The sequence below is a fragment of the Scatophagus argus genome, chromosome 3 (assembly GCF_020382885.2).
Source record: "Scatophagus argus isolate fScaArg1 chromosome 3, fScaArg1.pri, whole genome shotgun sequence".
In the NCBI taxonomy this organism is placed as follows: domain Eukaryota; kingdom Metazoa; phylum Chordata; class Actinopteri; family Scatophagidae; genus Scatophagus; species Scatophagus argus.
This window is the reverse complement of record NC_058495.1, coordinates 24,533,703-24,553,429: the sequence shown is the minus strand read 5'-3', so window position 1 is coordinate 24,553,429 and position 19,727 is coordinate 24,533,703. Positions and strand designations below refer to the sequence as shown.

The 19,727-nt window shown below is 44.7% G+C and overlaps 1 protein-coding gene and 1 non-coding gene across 3 annotated transcripts; one reads left to right on the top strand and one right to left on the bottom strand.

Annotated features, from left to right (window-relative positions):
• Nucleotides 1-11,188: 11,188 nt before the first annotated feature.
• Nucleotides 11,189-11,261, bottom strand: trnak-cuu. The gene has a single exon. It is a non-coding gene; the product is annotated as a tRNA-Lys (tRNA).
• A 2,983-nt stretch (nucleotides 11,262-14,244) lies between these two features.
• Nucleotides 14,245-18,900, top strand: mych (myelocytomatosis oncogene homolog). 2 transcript variants are annotated; one of them, XM_046384967.1, is made up of 4 exons: nucleotides 14,245-14,652; nucleotides 16,242-16,794; nucleotides 17,939-18,583; nucleotides 18,644-18,900. In XM_046384967.1, exons 2-3 carry the CDS (start codon nucleotides 16,257-16,259, stop codon nucleotides 18,526-18,528), a joined length of 1,128 nt encoding a protein of 375 aa, XP_046240923.1. In that variant the 5' UTR covers nucleotides 14,245-14,652; nucleotides 16,242-16,256; the 3' UTR covers nucleotides 18,529-18,583; nucleotides 18,644-18,900. The 2 variants fall into 2 exon arrangements, with proteins under 2 accessions (XP_046240923.1, XP_046240922.1); XM_046384966.1 differs by having other exon boundaries at nucleotides 17,939-18,587; nucleotides 18,645-18,900.
• The last annotated feature ends 827 nt before the right edge of the window (nucleotides 18,901-19,727 follow it).

Genomic DNA, 19,727 nt, shown 5'->3' with positions numbered 1-19,727 from the left:
AAGTCAACTGGATTCAGTCCTCCTGCCACTGAGCCTTTCTAACAGGTCGCTTTGGTAAAAGCTACTTGATTAGGGTTGGGAGAAAGCTGGTGGTTTCATGTGAACCCTGGTCTGCTGGCTGAAGGCGTGTGAACCACCGCTCAACCCTGACTTCCACGTCCTTTTTCTTGCTTTGGAAATCACATCTCATCGTGCTTTGCCTGCATTATCACGCTTTTTTTTTTAATGGCTATTTTCAAATCTCAAAGATTCCAAGACTAGACAGCGTCTGCAAATGGAAAGTTTTAACGAACTGTATGTCTTACAGAGCAGAGCTGTGCAACACCAGCCAGAAAGGGAGGCAGTAGGAGGAAGGCGGCTGTTACAAGCTCTCTGCTGACATAACGCATGAGCGGCGGTCTGCATGCAATGACACTTGCGACATGCAGGGTCCAGAACGTCCTATACTTTCTATTATTATCCAGAATGAGGAAGAGAGAGTGGATGTAGGCCTCTTCCTCTTCCTCCTGTTCGTCCTGTTGCAGAGTCATGAATGAGTGGGTTCCTGGCACACTGAATGGAAAAGTGTTGCGTATGGGTGCAGAGTGCTGTCAGATCAGATCTCCTGTCATTCATGCTTTTCATGAGTGTGTGCATGAATGTTGGAGAGCAGCTTACTTTCCCTGCTGTTTGATTTGACCCACGTGAGGCAGAAATGTTTTAGTTCGAGTATATAGTTGTGAAAGTTTTAACAAGGAATAGAAACTGACTAGAAGCTGTCACGCTGAAAAACGCAGACCTGAAACTATCAGGCTGAGGATATGTTACTCTTCAGCCTGAGTGGACCGTCAGGATCCGGCATCTCAACTGATCAGATTCCAGAAAAGGTTTTGGGCATTGGTGCTTCTGTTTTCCATCCATTTTCTGCCACTAATCTGGTTCCAGGTCATGTGGCAGCAGGCTAAGCAAAGCAGACATAACATCCTTCGTCCTGCTGGTCCTGCAGCCTGGTCCTGCAGGTCTTCGCGGGTTGGACCCTGAGGCATTCCTACACCAGATGGGACATGTAATCCCTCCAGCCTGTTCTGGTCTGCCCTGTGGTTTCCTCCCAGTCGGTGTGAGTTGAATACCTCCACAGGGAGGCGTCCAGCAGGCATCCTGATCAGATTAACCACCTCAGCTGACTCCTTCGACATTAAGGTGCAGCAGGCTCCTTCCAGATGTCTGAACTCTTCACCCACAGTTGCTGGGGTAGAACCCAACCACCCATCAACGGAGAGTCATTTTGGCTACCTGTAGCCGTTATCTGTTTATTCTTTTCTGTCATTACCCAACACTCATGACTACAAGCCAAGTTATCTGTTACTTGAAATGTCAACCAGCGATTGTAATCATCACAATTAAACAACAAACAAAAGTTGTCCGTGATTTAGGTTCTTGCACTCATATCAATACAGACTTTACAAAGTGTTAAATTTTGTGCAGACATTCAAGGACCCCACACAATGAAGCCTCACACACGTTGTGATCTATTGCCGCCAACACTCTGCACACTCCTTATAATAAAAGCAAACATACAAATAACTTAGCCAAGGTAGCACAAAAATCAAGGAACATGACAAAATGTGCAGAATCAAGTCAGCAAAACTGCTCCATTTCTGACGCCACACAAAGGCTGAAACATTATAGAGTCTTGCTTTTTCAGTATTAGTGTATGAATGGGAGATGCTGTATGCACGTTTTTAGCTTCACCTCGTTTATACATCTGGAACTTCTGAACCACCTCCGAACACCGGTACATTCAGATCTCCCTATGCCCAAGTCATTTTGACTTTAAAGTAGTCTACCCTTTGCCACAGAGACATTTATAGATTTTTTCAGCAGGAGTGGTGCAGATAAAGATCTCACTCATGGGTATAAAAAGGCCTCATAGTGAAATTTACTGAGTCTGCCTGACAGCACAGCTTCCTCCCAACCAAAGAGCTCTTAAAGTAGCAGCGTGATCTCCAAAGGTCCGGAGGGCAAAGACTGTTCTTTGTCAGGTCTTTAATGTTCATGTTATCTGGATGCTGTCACATATGAACACTGCATGTTCCCGTATTCAGATGTGTTGTGTGGATTTGTAGTGTGTTTCTTGAAATTCTGCTCTACGTTGTGAGATTGAAGAAAATGTTTTTTTCATTTTCTTGTGTTTGGTCTGTTTGCATGTGGGCATTTGTCCTGGCTGGCCACCGTACCTTTTGACTGAACGTAGCTGCTGTCGGTTGTTGTCGACACATGAAGGACTGACAGTTGATTACATGTTGCCTAGCGACGACAAGGCTGCCAAAAATGCATCAATGTGATGGGAATCAGAGCTGCATGGAGGCTTTGTGTTTTCAGGCGTCCAGACTGATCATCCTATGAGACCAGAGCAGCTGCCATCTTGGTTACTATGGCTACAGGTTTAGCTGTGAGAACAGCCTGTGTTTACCTGCTCTCTCTCTCTCTCACACACACACACACACACAGTACTCAGTTCAATTTGTGGTCATATACCAGTCATACAAGATTCATTGTCATTTTCTTTGTTTGATGGGATTGTGAGGTGTATGCGTGTGTGTGTCTGTCTGTGTGTGTGTGTGTGTGGGTGAGTGGGTGTGTGTTGTCTAGTGTTTCTGAGAAAAAAACGACTTTCTGTAACGTTTCTCTGTTTAAAAAGAGGTTAGGAGTTTCAGTAACTGTGATACCAAGTGAATGTGTGTGTGTGTGAGTGTGTGTGTGTGTGAGTGGTGGGTACAGGCAGGAGGAAGTGGTGTGTATGTGTATGTGGAGTGATAGTGTGTCTTTGTGTGCAATCAGAGGCTCTTATTCCAACAGCTTTCTTATCAATGAGCTTGCGTCTGCTGTGCATGTGTGTGTGTGTGTGTGTGTGTGTGTGTGTGTGTGCGTGTGCGTGTGTGCGTGTGTGTGTGGGTGTGTGTGTGTGTGTGTCAGGAGAGCGGTATGTTGTTGCTGATATCACTGTGGGGATGAACAGTAAGTTTCTGTTTTCCATTGATTGTCAGTCAGGATTCACTTATCTGTCCCGATGCAGCAGGCAACTGATTGCACACACACACACACACACACACACACACACACATACAGAATCAACTGATTTCCTCTCTGTTGAAACACAACAGTAGCACACACAGACATATTAAACTTTCCCTCAGCAGGAGGTTAAAAATCGACCAATTAGCTGCGGATGGTGATGTAATTATTATTTTACAACTGTGACAAAACAAAAACAAATATACTTGGACATTTTCAATTTTCTCCTTGTGTGTGTGTGTGTGTGTCATTAGGAAACACACACACACACACACACACACAATAACACTTTTACATCAGAATTTGCTTGTATGTGTTTAAATGCAGGCAAACCAAAAAATAGACAATTAACTCCTCTCACACTCTGTCCTCAGGCAAGTTTGTCTTTCTGTTTTTTTTTTGTTTCTTGTTTCTGCTTTGTTTTTCTGTTGGGTCAACTTTGTTGTCAAAAATGTGCAGCAAACAGTAAAAAGCAGCAGTTTAGATTGCTTTAAAAAAGAAAGTCTCAATGAACAACATTCAGGATTAGTCAGATCGTTTTTTCCACAGCTGACGATGGAAATAGCTAAAGAGTGAGCCATCTTGGTCCTTTCCCATCTCTGTTGACAGCTGCACATGCTCAGTACCGACACGAATGTTAACTTTAACGTTGGTCACGGTATCGTGCCAGAAAAGTGGCAAATAATAGTGTGTCAACCAGCCAACTGGAGCTGGAGCCAGTAAATACCATTGACTGCTATGACTTACAGGTCATAGTCATAGGTACCTATGAGTCATCTGATTGTGCTCTGAAGACAAAAGCCAGAAGTTAGTGGGCTTGTCGTCCAGTATGAAAGAGGTCTAATTTCCCGGTTGTGTTTGTGGAGGGTTTACTGACATATCTGTCAGTAAAGCACAGATGATTTCTGCTCTTGGATCAGCTGATGGAGCTTCAGGTTGAAGGGCTGTGAATGTGTTGTTCTGTGCTGCTTCGGTAGAAAGTTGGTGGAAGAAGAACAACTCTCAGCACTTTCTGACTTCCCCACCCCCGAGTGTGGCTCTCAGCCCCGAGCCCCACCGGTGCCCAGTGAAAATCTCAAATAAGCTACTGAGGTAACCACATTTTGTCATTTCAGGCACAAAGGAAATGAAGGACCAGCTCACAGCTGAAAAATGTTAAGATAAATTGTGGGTGGTGGTGAAACAGCTCCAAAAAAAAATCAAAGAATAAATGTTAAATCTTAGGAAAAACTAAGTTTGATTGCCAGTTGCAGTTTCACAACGTCAAACATATTTTATCATTACAACCAGTATCAAATGGTTAATGTTGATATTCTTCTATGCAGGGTCACTGCTAAAAATACATCGCTGTGATGGATGGTATGTAATGGATATTGTACAGACTTGGTTTCTAGTATGGATTTTGGACGCAGCTCGGGTCTAATCTGGCAAAATAAACGAAAACTCTTGCGAGAGTGGAACAAAGGGCCTTTAAAAAGTGCTCCGTCTTGACTGAATCCAAATGACAAAAGACACTTCATGCTAATATATAAAGGCTAGAAAAACATGAAATTAAAATTTGGCTGCCACGATCTTGGTGTGGTTGAATAAATTGAATAACTAATCCTAATCCTGAGGAGCTGCCACAGCCTGCAGGCACGACCGACACCAGGCCTGCAGTCTCCATGCATACGCTCCATTTAAAAGAGCTTACTTACTTGCTACGACACAACATTCACATGCGCAGAACACATTTGTGATGTAGATTAAAAGATCCCAGCAAACCTCCACACTCAGCCTGAACCTGAGCAGACAGAGTAACTGGAAACACCTGCCACAGTGCGCCTCTGGCCGAACCGGCAGCTATTTTATGTTGCAAAGACTTTGGGAGCATTTGGTTCCTATAAGAACAAGATTGCAGGACACACAAACACACACACAAACACACAAGGCCCTGGAGAAAGTGCAGCAGGATGCACTTTTACATGTTCCTGGCAAAGCTGTGGTTGCTCCCTTTGATGACTACCACCAAGCATGCCGAACCACACACACACACACACACTTACACACACACCACATGAAGGCTGTTCCCAGAAGGAATGCTCCATGGCTGCCTGCCTCTTTTCCTTCTCCTCCTCCTCCTCCTCCTCTTCTTTCCAGCAGCTGACTGAGGTCAGACGGACGTTCGCTTCCATTAAAATCCTTGAAGGAAAGACTCCACCCTAAACCACTTAGACCCCTTAAAAACCAGCTGCTGGTTGTCTTCTGTCTGTTTGGTATTTTTGTCGTATTGTTCTTCGCCCTGGCTGTGATGCCAAGTCCAGATATTTCCAGTACATTGGCAGAAAACCTTTCCCTTTCCCTGGTCTCGAACAATAGTCATTGTCAGGATTTCTTGTCAGTTGCTGGTCTGCACATTCACTGGTTGTGATGAAAGCTGGTGTTTTCTAAAAATCGCAGCGCATGTGGAATAAATCCACTTTTATTGGTTGTTTTATTTCTGTTCCCTCATCATGGGGCTGAGACGCAGAACTTTGCATTTATGAATGCAAGTGAAAAGTCTAGAAGTGCATTCAAATTCAACTCCACTTTCACTTTACTCACATTTTTTCAACCATTGGAGCTTTTCCAGGAGAACTTACTTCCACCTTCATCTCTCAGCAGAGTCTAAATTTACCAAAGTCCCCACTCCTGTTCCCATTGAAATACCCTGACCAGCATATTTCAGTTTGTAATCACAAGGCTACAGCAGACCCTGAAAGAGCCATTGTAGCATTCCTTTCCCACAAATAGCCCAAGAAATAAACATGAAAACATGCATCCAAATAAAATCCAAATATGGTCTCCATTCGGCTTCATCGTTTTCACACCAGCTATTTGACATTTGACAAGCGCAGGTAACCGATAACATTAACACACCTCTGTTTGTCTATCTGCTGTCTCACTTACTTCACGACGTCTTCTGTAGTCGCTCTGAGTCTGCAGGGGTGCTGCACTCCATCGCAAGTCAGAAGTCGACGCTCCTGAGCCAGTTTTTCGAGTCTAAATACGTCCCAGCGCATCTACTCTGGGAATCACGAGTGCCTGCATCAAACAGACGTTTGTTTAGACAAGTCTCTGAACTACACAAACAGCTCGTTTAACAGAGTAGCACAGTTAAAAACACACAGAAGGAGGAGGATGGTGGAAATGGAAGCTGCAAACTTACACAGCAGAACATGACATTGCGTGTGCTGCCATACTGCTGTGACGTCCCGTGTGTTTATGCCAGTGAATCTCGCCCCAATTATGTCTTCAATGTCTGTTTCATTGCAAATTTTCAGTTTGTCGTTTTCCGAGTTCTGTGCGCAGTGGGATGCAGCAATAGACCTACCCGGCTTGTCCTTTTATGAAATGTCAAAATGTCCTGCCACGGAAGGGGTCAATGGGCTGGAGGCAATTATCTCAAACCTGAATGAATAAAACCAAAGTTATCTGCATGAATAAACGCCCTTAGAGCTAAGTAGAAAATGTCTATTTTATAAACCAAACAATTCAAACTGCATATTACACAATCAGATCAATGAGGATTTGACATGTGGGACAAATTGATGAAGGATGGAGGGAACTACATGGGCCAACATTACAGCTCCGCCTTTCAAACCGTACAACTCAAAATATCAAAACCACGACATTATTATCATCATTATGCGTGTCTCTCCCTTTTGTTCGGTTATATTTGGTTTTTGGTTTTTCTTCACCGCACAACATTCCCGAAGCACATTTTCCTCTCATCCTGCTTCTCAGACTCCGCTGATGTTTCAGTAGACTTTCCTCACAGGTTTTCACTTTGGTTTGTAGTGTGTGTTGTCTTTTTCTACGGGTCTAAATAAACCTTTTTTAAGCCCAAGCCCGTGTGTGGTCTTCCCCTCTTTGTCCTGTGTGGCGCTGAGCTGTGACAGTTGCTCAGCACTTACAGTCAGCATCGTGATGTGCTCTCTGTTCTTTGTTTTCTGGCCACGATGGTAACGGCCCGTGTCTTCTTCGTCTGTTTATTGGAGACAACCTGGAAACATAACATGCATCACTGCCTGGGTGATTTTTCTCAGGACAAATTTATATAGAGCTCTACAGCCCAAGCACACTAACATTTAGAGAGAGAGTGTGTCGTGTAGGTCTGTCATTACACACTTAAGTGAGATCCTGTGGTGATGCTGTGCTGTAATTTGAGAGGAATGAAGGGAGGATGAGTCTGTCTTTCTCCCTTTGACCCTCGTGACCTGTGATAATGACAGACAAACTCCCACAGTTTCGAAGTTTCTCCCGTTTCCTCTCCTTCTTGTCTGGTTAAGAAGGTGTGAAAGTTGTCCCTTTTGCATCCTGATTAAGTATTGATATGAATGCTTCTGGTGACTGATAAATCGGGCTAAAATTGATCTGATATTACATGTCACATACCTGCCAGCCCAACACATGCTCATACCTAAACAGCTGAATAGGCTGGTTGCCAATGACTCCCAAAATAACATACATGACCGCTGGAGAATACCAGCGACAAGCGTACAGCACCTTTGTTATCACATAATTGACAAAGGTGGCGTGAGTTATTTATTTAAAATAAGTGAACGTTGACTTGTGGTTTCACACACGACATAATTAGTGGTCTCCTGGGTGTGACTCTGGGTGTTATGCTCATGCATCCCCCCCAGTTGACTTTTTCACCCTTTAAAGTCACCTAGCTTCCTTCTTTGCTCCTGTCATATTTACCACAGCCACTAGAGGTCACTACCTCACATTAAGAGTAAATATTGCTAGTAGCTGCTTACGCAGATGATCTACACGGCCATTTTTCGGGTGAAGACAGGCTAGCAGGTCTTGTGATTGTTACTGAAATCATTGACACAAACAATTATACATTCATGATTGGTGTTATTTACAGCAGCATATAAATATATGCCACAACACTAAATGGTGTTGTGAACTTGCAAAGATCCTATCTTCCCCCTGCATTTTGTAGGGCCCCTCCTGCTGTTAATATGGCATTTATGGGAAGTGGAAGATTTGCTGCCCATATGCATCCTCAGTACTGCGTGCTGGATTGTCAAATAGCATCAGAAATTAGACATAGACGAGTCCCGAGACTCACGAATCCCCCTTTTCACTAACCCGGATCTGTTGAGTCCTTGGCTACACTCGCTGCTACCAACCCTTATCAATACTTAATACTTAAATACTTATACTTAATAATCATAAATTGCACCATTCACAATGTCTTCATAATCTACCCCATTTGTTCTGAGTGGCTGTTAGCAAGAAACCATTGCAACAAATAGCATAAATTACATGTACTAGCATGCTAACGGTTGCTACCTTATTCGTCTTCGGGGGACTCAGGGAGCTGAGGTAGGGTTAGCTGAGTGTCCTCTAACAGAGCGCCTTGCGGATTTAGCATCATGCTCCTTTAACTTTGTTTGATTCAGTGATGTGGAGATAAAACTCTGTGGACCAGCACACAGATTTAAATGCTACCTGACCACCAACAGTTAGCCTTAGCCCCCCGCTGCTCGACAGATAAGACTGTGTGGTTTTACCATTTAGAAGGACCCCCAGGGGCCCCAAGTTACTGTTATCAGGAGACAACTTTGTTCTCCAAAATGTCAACATTTTACAACATCCCCACTTTAATTAGATGACATATTTGGTGCAATTGTCTTTAGTTTTATGAGCCTGAGGGATTAAAATTTAGCTTACTAGAGCATGATCAATTGTTAGGAAATTCAGCATTAGACAGACGTGATTTTAAGGTTCTGCTCAAGGCCCCCAAGACGCAGATCATACGACAGCAGCTTGTGTACCAAAGCCCCCTTAAGAAAAGACAAGGCTATAAAACGAATCATATTCCTCTGATGTTCCCATTAGTCCCCTGCTGTGCGTGCCCGACACGGATGTTTGTATTCGACGCAGAAATGACAAGTGGGATCTCTTGCTGTGAACCACCCTGAATTTTATGTGTGAGTGGCGCAATGTGATTTGTGAGGCAAATTAGAGAGCGAGCACTTCAGTTCAGATCTCAATCGTCTCTCATGAGGAAATTCTTCGAGCAAGAGTTCATGTGATTAAAGAGCTGAAAGATATGTTTCATTTGAATGTTAGGAATGGCTGTATTTGAACTACATGAGGGAAATCGATAAAACTTTGAACCTGTTGCACGGTGAAGGTGCTGCGGGGAAAATGATTTGTTGTTGCGTCTGGAAGATTTCATTCCCAAGGTACAGAATAATTAGCCAACATTTAAACAACCTTTTGGTGACTTTGTGGGATTTTGCTCTTGTAATGACTTTTCTTTTTGAAAAATAAATGCTGCTGGAATAAGGCTTTTATTGATCTTTGTTTTACAAATGTTTCTTCACTTCAAAGTTCATTCTTCTGTCTTCCTAATATAAGTAAGAACAGCTTAACACCTTCCACATGTTGCCCCTTTAATGGTATGGGATAATGGAAGTGATGTTTTTCCTGAAGTTAATGGTTATTTTTTTTAGTTTTACAATGTTATGAGCCAGCCCAGATGAAACGCTTGCAGAACACAAAAAATGAGACTCCCTCTTCCCAGTTCCCAAGAACCACCAGCAACAAAGAGTTTGCAGCCATTTAAAGGTTTATTTTAAAACCCATTTCTCACAGAAACAGTTTAGCTGGCTGGCTGGCAGTCTGGCTGGGAGAGCAGAGAGGGGAGCCCACAGGAGCCCACAGGAGCCCACAGGAGCCCACAGGAAAACACGAGCCCAGAGGCTGGAACCAATCAGCTCTCTGGAAGAAACTTACAGTCAGTCATTCACCTGCAGCGCATCACACACATTCACCACAGCAGAGAGAGGCCCACACACACACACACACACACAGGAGATTAAAATACATTGATGCACACATAGAAAATAGTCATATTACCTGGAGGTCGTAACAACAAGCCTGAGCAATATTTTACACTCCATCTTGCATCTTGTATCTATGTAGTCCATTTAATACTTAACTGATAAACAGATATAGATGGCTGCCCGGCCAGAGACATGAGGCCTGTCATGTTGGACATAAGGTCACCTCACTTAAACTTAAAGGGAAGCTTTTTTGACTTTAAAATACCAAAAAAAGGACACATTTTAATTTCCAAGTCAGAGGTTAAGAATCCGTCCATCAGCACCTGATGGACCAGTCAGGCTTCAGATCAGAGTTTAAGAACCACTTGCTTCAGTCATGTGTGTGTGCATGGTTTGTGTGTATGTGTGTGTGTGTGTGTGTGTGTGTGTGTGTGAGCTTGTCAGTAGCTGCTGCTATCTAATTAAAGCAGACAGGCAACAGCAGCAGCCTGTCTGCCCGCTTGCACAGAGACACACTGCAGGATGAAGAGTCCTAATAAGGAGGAGACCACAGCAGGGGGCGTGCACACACACACACACACACACACACACATAACGGTAATCCCATTCCCAAACAGCCCTCCCCAGGATTTTGGTTGTGTGTGTCCTCTTAGCTTTCTCTACGCAGGTCGGATCACAGCTGACCCTTCTCACCCTGGACGTGGACTCTTCTTCCCCTCTGCTGTTGGACTGTTGAACACCAGCTGATTAACATTCTGCTCTGCACTTTAGCTACTTCAGTACAGTCACTGATCTACGCTCAGGTCACGATCCACCTGCTGACCATTTGACCTCACTTACTTGCACTACTTCCACTCTGTACTACCTCACTATTGTACTACATGCAGAACTATATTTATTTTACTTTATTCTGTTTTATCTTATTTTATTTTATTCTATTATTATATGTTACTCGTTCTTACGTTTTATGTATGCACCCATCACTAAGACAAATTCCTAGTAATGTGAAGTCTCTTCACTTACATGGCAATAACAACAATTCTGATGTCATCAAGTTCAGTGAGACAGGCAGTGTCTGCAGGCCTGTCAGTATATTTGACATTTGTTGGTTAGTCAGTCAGTTAGCTAATTAACTTTTTACCTGCCTCAGTCAGTGGTACTGAAAGCAGAGCTGACCCAACACGCTCAGCAGCCAGGAAATGAACTCAGGATCTTATGTTGTTATCACTGAGCTGCCAAACTTTGGTCTCATTGTGAACAAGCAGCTTGATGAGCATACAGAGCAGGTCCATCCAAATCTCCATCGCCCAACGTGGGGCTCGAACCCACGACCCTGAGATTAAGAGTCTCATGCTCTACCGACTGAGCTAGCCGGGCTTATGACAGCTGCTTAATGGCAGCCAATCAGCTGCTCAGATAATCTTCTCGTTCTGATGGAGATGTTAGTCATCTCATTCAGCATTTTGACATTCACTTAGGAGGTCAGAGGTTACTGAAGTGCTGTCCAGGCCTGTCACAGGGATTTACCACTGATAGTGGAAGTGCAACATTGCGCATAACAACAACACACATGAACTCTGGACAACTTCCGGAGAATCGGCTGAGGACAGAGACTGTCCATGTCAGACGTGTTCTCGTCTGGAGGAACCCTGTTTGGTTTAGCTGATGGTCCTGGGCAGAGCGTGCAGGAGGAGGGTTCATCTGTAATGATGCCGTTTGCATTGATATCAATACTGAATGTGTGGACAAACAGTGGAAAGAAATATACAGACAAGCAGAAAAGAGTACGAAGCAGCTACACTCCACGCTATGTCATCAAGGAGGCGCTTATGGACTATTTCTATAAGACTTAGGTGCTCGGGAAAGGTCACCGTTACTGCAAACTCCAGTCTTGTGCACAAAAGTCGGACATGCTTTCTAACCCCCTCCGACCTCCCCTCTCGACATAATGGGCACACTGCTTTCTGCATTAGTGGCGAATGTTGGCACTGGACATAAATTGTGAGGTGCAGAATCATCCTCATCATCCTCACCATCCCCTGCCGCCTTAAAATGGTCAGTTATGTTAATAAAAGAGTTTAGAAAAGCTTAACCAAACATATTACATGCTGGGGTATTTAGTAATAAACTGAAAATGATTCCCACAACTTGTCATTAACAATGGAGGTTGTGATGAGTAATTTTACACTCAGCTGAAAAAAAATCATTTGATTTCACCGAAAACTACAATGAGAGTTTCACAAAAGAGCATTTATGTGGATTTGATGCTCTAATACAGATCTGTCTGGGGAGGGTTTCATGTGAAGCGGCCTGGAAATCCCAGAATTTATCAGTGAGTCAGAAATAAAACCAGTGAGTCAGTCAGGCAGCCAAGAGGTTTAGCATTCAGAACAGAAACCAGGCCAGTCAGTCAGTCTGCCAGGCCGCCTGTAGGTGGCACATTAACCCAGTTATTCTCCTCCTCCTCTCTGTGTGTGTGTGTGTCAGTGTGTGTGTCAGTGTGTGTGAGTGTGTGTCCTGAGCCTCCAGTGCAAAATGTCCTCCCTGCTGCTGTGATCCGCCCTACATCAGCTGCTAAAAAGACAGAAACCCCATCCTCCAAATAAGGACTAACAAAAACCAACGCAGTTTTTTTCCCTTCTTCTATTTTCTTCTTTCTGTCTTTATGGGATTGTGCTGCATTTCTCCTCTGTTTGTGGAAATATGGTGTGGATTTACACTCAGGAGAAATAGTTCCCATATGACAGACTCCCAACAAGGCTGTGATTACCCCTAAAAGTGCAGCATGCATGAAGAGAAGCCATGCACAAATAAACATGCAGGAGCTGTTTATTTACATGTATGAAGACACACACACACACACACACACACACACACACACACAGGGGGTGTAATCGACTTTAATTTACCAGGCCTTTTATGTGTGTACCAGACTTGCGTGCATATTTTCACATTTTTTAAAGATTCGGTACACATACTAAAGCGATAAATGAATGTGTTGTAAATATCTCAGTATGTCTTTAACATGCGTTCGTTATTTCCCACCAACAGGACCTCCTAATGAGAAAACAACTATCGCGTGTGCGTGTGAGGGCTGGACGTAAACGAATGTGTGTATGGTCGGTATGGGGACTGTGGGCTCCTGTTACAAGATTCCTTGCTGAGAACTCACGTGAACGAAGGCTGACTCGCACTCTGATTGGCCGACGCCTCCGCACGTGTACCGGCGAATCCTTGTCCGTTATGTAACGTGCGGAGCAGGAGAAAAGCGACGTGGGGCGGAGGTGGGAGGGCTGCGGTATCCGAGTGGGGCTGTTTGGAGTTCATTCATCCCACGGCACGACCCACACACTATAACACTATTATTATTATTATTATTATTATTATTATTGTTATTGTTATTATTAGTTGTTGTTGGAGCACAGCAGTAGTAGCAGTTTCATCATCTTGTCTGTATTGTTTAGAAAGAAAAGCGAGCGAAATACGAAATAAAAGAACGCAGCAGCGACAGAACAATCAGCAGCGACATGTTCACAAAGGTGAGCGCATCACAGCCCGCTGTAACAACGTGTCCGTGGCATAAAACTGTCAGAAAGCACAACAGACGAACTGACGCGCAAGCAATCAAACTGAAGTGTTTAAAATCTTATTTGTGCACAAGCTGAACGTGATTTGTTTTGAAGTTATGAGGATGCCAAGGGGATACAGATTAAATAGTTTGTAGTTGTTGCAGTAGTAACCTAGTAGTAGTAGTAGGAGGAGGAGGAGGAGGAGGAGGAGGAGTTGGGGAAAGATGGATGGATGGTGAAATACCCTTGCAAGAGTTGGAATTGGAGGACAACGTGGCTCTGAAAGCATCTCGTCTGTCTGTTTGCCTGTCTGTCTCTCTGTCGTGTTACTGTAAGGTACAGAGGGAGGAGAAAACATACTGTGTGCTAAACTCTGTGCCTTTAACATGTCATAAAAATACCAGACCGGCTTACTGTACCCACGACATTCCCCACTAATCACTGAGAAAGTTAATGCTCTGTGTCATGAGTCACAGAGGCTCACCCGAACACGCACTATTGGGTCTGAACCCAACACCTACTTTGTGCTGTTTTGTTGTTCTGTTTGTTTGGTTTGTATTTCTACAGCTTAAAGACAACAATAAAGTGAGTTTTAAACCGCCTGCGCTCTGCTCTGCGGCTCCATTTTAACTCCTGGTAGGAGACAGACAGGAAGGTCGGCGAGCAGACAGACAGGCAGTGAGACACCCGGCATCTCTTCACAGTCCACGTGTGTTCTGTCCCAACTTTTACCCGCCAACATTTTCCTGGAATCCCACCCTGAGTGGTATCACTCCGCCGGCAGAACGTAGACCCAACTTCGATGCTAAATTAACCTGATTTGCCGTTGTCCAGGGTTTTTCCGCCTGGCCTCGATTGAAACGAGAACCGATGACGGATATACAGGCTATGGGTTCGATTGCCATTGATGACCTGTTATCGATTTTAATGTTTTGGCGCGATTCTGCCGCTGCCATATAAACCGAGCGACGTGGGCGGCCACACCTACTCTGTCTGCTAGTAGCGGAGGAGAAGAAGGAGGAGAGGGTCAGGAGATGCATCATGCTGCCGTGCTCTAACTTTAATTTTACACGCAGAAAATTTCACGACAGCAGATAATTCTAGTTTTACACACCCCACGGTGGACTTACGTGGATATTTTTGGACGTTTCCGCTATTCTTCATCGTTTTGAATTCCCCGTCTCTAAGGACAGTTGAAGGTAAGGCAGCTACATGCGGGTGAATCTGGGTTATCAAATGTTACCTAACTCTGACATGGGCCGTTTTTTACACCTCGCGGTTCATTGTTAAATTGTGTTTTTCGTGTATTTCTGTGCTATAGCTTCGCGTTTGGCGTAGTTTGTGGTACATTTAGGAATAAGAGTGCCGGTTTCACGTGGATATCCAGCGTTGCTCAACCCACGCGGGGTTTAAATGGCCCCTCCGCCGGGTTAACCTTTGGAATTTTATAAGGACTTTGAGCTTCTCTGGTGCATTGACTTCTTTCACACGGAAATACTGGACTGGAGTAAATACACGGCTTGTTGCATGTTGAGTTTTTTAGTTTAAAATGGTTGCTTTTCGACATCTGGTTGAAAATCTGTACATGGTGTTCACGAGTCTGTTCCAAACGCGTCCAGGAACGCGAGTCTGCATTCAAAACCCCATTTAGAAATGTGCATATTTTAGATGCTGCAGTTTATCCGCTTTAATGCACGGGCTGCGCTTGGTCGCCGGCAGTTACAGAGAACGGCGTGCGTTCATATGCAATAAACAGTGGCTTAGTGTTATGGTGAGTGTGGAAAACGACATTATAAACAACATTAATTACTTATTTTAACTGTCTCGTCACGTCGCAGACTGGTCTGGTTTGAGTTTTGGATCAGGTTTCCCAGACTGTGATGGTAAAGAAAGGCAGCCTTTAACTCCCAGAGCCGGTCTGCACCACACACACACTGCCGCTTTGTTCTCCAACACAACCTGCTATACATACACATACCATAAGACCACATGGGGATAGTAGCGGATCTTTCCTCCACCAAATAGGGGTGCTTCTGATTATGTCACTTCGAATTATGTTTCTTTAATCGGGAGATTTTTTTTGGCATTTTGCAGCATAATTTATTTTACGATGAACGAGTGGTTTACTAATACATGTCCTGACTGGTTAGTTGTGTCATAGAAGATCCTTGTTTTTTTATGTAACCACCCAGGCTTTGTCCTAACTAGGGCATTTGTCCTTTAAAAGAAGTTGTGAGTTTGTCTTGATTCCCTGCAGGGAAGCTTAAGTGTTGATTCATGTGTGTGAAACAGTAGCAGCGGTTTTAAGTGCTGAAAAACAAAGGCAGCCCGTCCTCTTTCTTGGCGTTTTGTTTTCCATGTCACCAGGCAGCCGGGCTCCATTTGTGTTTTTATTAATTAACTTTCTGAGAGGGGAAAAAGTAAATTGTGGTAAGACGTGTTGTGTTTCTGCCTCCGTCTCTCCCAGCTGTTCCTATGATGTCATGGGGAGGGGGGCGTCTTAAATCTTTTTGGGTGATTTACGGCCTCCCGGAGTGTAGCGGGGCGGGGCTTCAGTGATGTAAACAGAGATAAAAGGCGGCACGCTGCCTGTCGGGGTCTCAGTCTGTAGAAAACCGTTCAAACTTTCACTACAACACGTGTTGGTGCTGCTTGGATTTACCCGCTCCACCTGAGACGGCGCTGCTTTAAGCACACTACGGGCTGCGCTTCTCTGGATTTAAACCTCATAAGCTCCACTACCTCTCTGATTTTGTTTTTTGTCCTTTTTTTGCTGTTGTTCTCTCAGATTCTTCCAACAAACATGTTGCAAAGCTTCACTCAGTCGCAGGACTGGCTTTACTCTGAGCCGCTGCTGTTTGATGATGAGTTCTGCCAGAGTTTGATGAAGGACCTCCAGTCACTGCCAACACCCCCACAGTCTCCCCCCATGAAGGCCGGAGTGGTTGGCAGTAAACCCCTGTCAAAGGAAGACCAGCTGAGCTACGTGTCGGATATCCTGCTGGAGGATCATGACATGCAGCTCTGGAACTACGACTTCTTCCATTCTGATGCTGCTGAGAAAGATGGCGAGCCCAGCCAGCCCTGCTCCCCCCTGGAGGAGAGCAACGAGGACTGCCTGTGGCAGTGCCTGACGGCGGACAAGAGCCTGGAGGAGAAGCTGGTGTCCTCGGTGCTCGGCTCCAGCCCGCTGCTGTCTGAGATCAACACCAGCATCTTTGAGGACATTGCCAGCTCCACCCTGGACTGCCAGAACCTGATGGACACTCAGGAGCCCAGTGACACATCCGACTACGGATCAACTGGTGGCGAGCTGTCCACCTATTCTTCCAGTGACTCTGGTGAGTTCAGACCTCAGCCTTGATTCACTTTGATTATTTTCCATTCATGTGAAGATTTCGCCAGAATGTTTGGGCTTTTTGTTGTGAGGCTTCAAGAGTCATTTATTCCTTTACAATCATGTTTTTAACAAAACGCTGCTTTTGAAACTAATTTTTGATTTTTATTGATGGTTTATTCCTGATGTCCATATCAGACTTTAATCTCAGTCCTTTCTTGTTAATGTGCAGCTTATCAGTATCACAGACTTACCCAGAACCACTTCACTGGTATTTCATTGATAATTTGCTGTTAATGTTTTGTGGCACTGAGCCCAAATTGTTCTTTGCACTCAGCTTATCTGGACGCCAGCCGCCCACCTGTAATCTACAGGAGCTGTAGAAGCACAGGCGGGTTTTAGCTGTTGACAGGCATGAGTAGATGAGAGCTTTTAGGGGGAGAGTTAACTGTAAGGGTGTATGTGTGTGAGTGTGACTGACTCATGTTCAGCGGTAACAGTTGCGGCTCCATTAATCGTAATGAGTCATTTTAGCGACTTGAGCCCTCTGGCATCCCTGGCAATAAACCAGAGAGGAAGAGGCAGACTGGCATCTACTGAATCTGTATGTAAGGATTGAAGGATCAGTGTTTGTTCAGATAATTTAAAAACATTTGCAGGTTGTTTTTTTTTGTTTTGTTTTTTGGATTTATGTTTTTAATTTTTGTTTTTGACAAAACATAACCTCCCCCTTCCTTAATTTTCACAGTAAACAGACTTTCATGCGTCAGGTTCACTAGAAATACTTTATCGTACATTTCAGTGCACTGAAACTGTGACTGCTGTTTACACTTGTAACTGTGGCTTGAATCTGGAGGTGCCTTCACACGTTAACAGAGTTATGGCTTGCAAACAATTGTAAAATTCTACACGTTTGTGGTTGTTTACAGTAGGAGGATTTTCATGTCTGACTGCCTGTGTGTGTGCGCCAGACCCACATTATTGTGCTGTGTACAGTGTCTACACTCTTGTTTTCGGTGTCAGCGCTCTGAAATGTCGTCATGCTTTCACAGAACAGATAAAATTACCACCAGGGTCAGAAAACAAGGTTGTGCCAGAAAACCCATCTAACCCTTCTCTCCTTTCTTCTTCTCTTGTCCGTCTGACAGAGGAGGAGATTGATGTGGTGACTGTGGTGCGCTGTTCCTCCAGCCCCTCCCCCCTGCCCTCGTTAGCTGACCTGTCTGTCCGGCAGCAGAAGCAGGAAGAGGAGGAGCAGCAGCGAGCTCTCCAGCGCCACCACTTTGAGATCCAGCTGCAACACAACTATGCTGCGCCCTGTCCCGCTTCACCGCCCCCTTCATCCTCTTCCAACAAACGCCCGAGAGGTGGCGACGGCTCATCGCGCTTCCATCACTCATCTCGCAGCTCATCATCTTCATCGTCATCCTCATCGCGGCACCATCACCACTCGTCCCGGAACTCCACAGAGACGGAGGATGAGGAGGAGCGGCGGCGGACGCACAACGTGATGGAACGCCAGCGGCGCAACGAGCTGAAAAACTGCTTCATGCGCCTGCGCGACAACGTGCCAGAGCTGTCGCACAATGACAAGGCGTCCAAGGTGGTGATCCTGAAGAAGGCCCGAGACTGCATCTACGGCCTGGAGGACGAGAGCCACAGACTGCAGTCCAAGAAGGACAAACTTAGAGCCAAACAGGAAGAGCTGAAAGCCAGGCTGGAACAGCTTCGCAGCTAATGGACCGGCGGCAAAACATGGGCTGCATTTTTAGGTGTTTAGAGACAATGGGGGGAGGGGAGGGGGGGGGTCGAGTTGTGGATAAGATAAGAGACTTTGTACAAAGACAAGGGCAGGGATAAAGGATGACGTGTCATGCTGAAAGCAGCGCACAAAGTTTGACATTTCAAGGACTTTATGGTAACAATATCCAGTATCTCTGGATTGTATAGACTTTAATTTCAACTATTGCCATAGACAAATAGAACACACTCATTGCCTCAGAATTGATCATTCTCATGCCTTGACTGCTGACTGTTGTAGAGAGTAGGATGTTTTTAAAGGGCGAAACAAGCAGCTGTTTTGGTTTTTTTTTTTTCCAGTTTGGCTGGGCACACACTGAAAAACAATATCTTTTCTTATTGTTGTTGTTTATTTCATCCCATTCGGGGATGTCATGTGGTACAAGTGGAGGTGACTTGAGCTTGTTGGGTCTAATAACTGGAAGCCACATCAGCTCAGTAGTTGAATGAAACTTGAAATTGTGTTTTCAGGATGTCTTATAGCCATGCTAACCAGTGATCCCTCCACTCTGACTGGTGTGTGATGGTGGCTTTGGAGTTATTTGCTCAGCAGCAGCTGTGTCAGTTCCAGTTGAATTTCAGATCTGAATTTAAATGTTTGTATCAGGAAAAGTGTTTTTCAGTGTGCTTTCAGCCCTCTTTGGCCTCAGGCGGACCCTTGGGCCCAACACCACTCTGTTATCAGGTTAATGTGTGTTAATGACAGTACTGTATAGAGCCGGTTTGATACTGTACACATAACAATGCTCAGCCTCAGTTCAGCTCACCAGCAGTTTACCTTCTTCAGTATGTGTGTGTTTTTCTAGTTGGGAGTGGGGGGGGGGGTCGTTTGTATTACGTGTTTGTCATTAATAAACTGTCCAAACTCAACGGTAGCCATATTAAACAGCATTCAGGGTTTGAGGAGACTGAACTGGAACGTGAACTGAACTGTGAGCTGTGCTATCGTAGCAAATCAGCCAAAGTCGGGACGGAAAACCTTTGCATGTTTGAAACAGAGTGACGGTCCGATGGTGTCCTGACATGCTATTTAATGGTTCTGGTTGGAGGAAGCTGCGACGGCAGCGATATTGTGGCATTTTAGTTCCATTGATTTTAGAACAGCCGCTATTGCCAAGTGTAAATTGAGAAAAGCAG

Bases quoted from the DNA above. Each gene is read 5' to 3' on its own strand.
- mych (XM_046384967.1), top strand. From the start codon at position 16,257: ATGTTGCAAAGCTTCACTCAGTCGCAGGACTGGCTTTACTCTGAGCCG. The intron at 16,795-17,938 runs GTGAGTTCAGAC...TCCGTCTGACAG, and splicing joins CTATTCTTCCAGTGACTCTG to AGGAGGAGATTGATGTGGTG.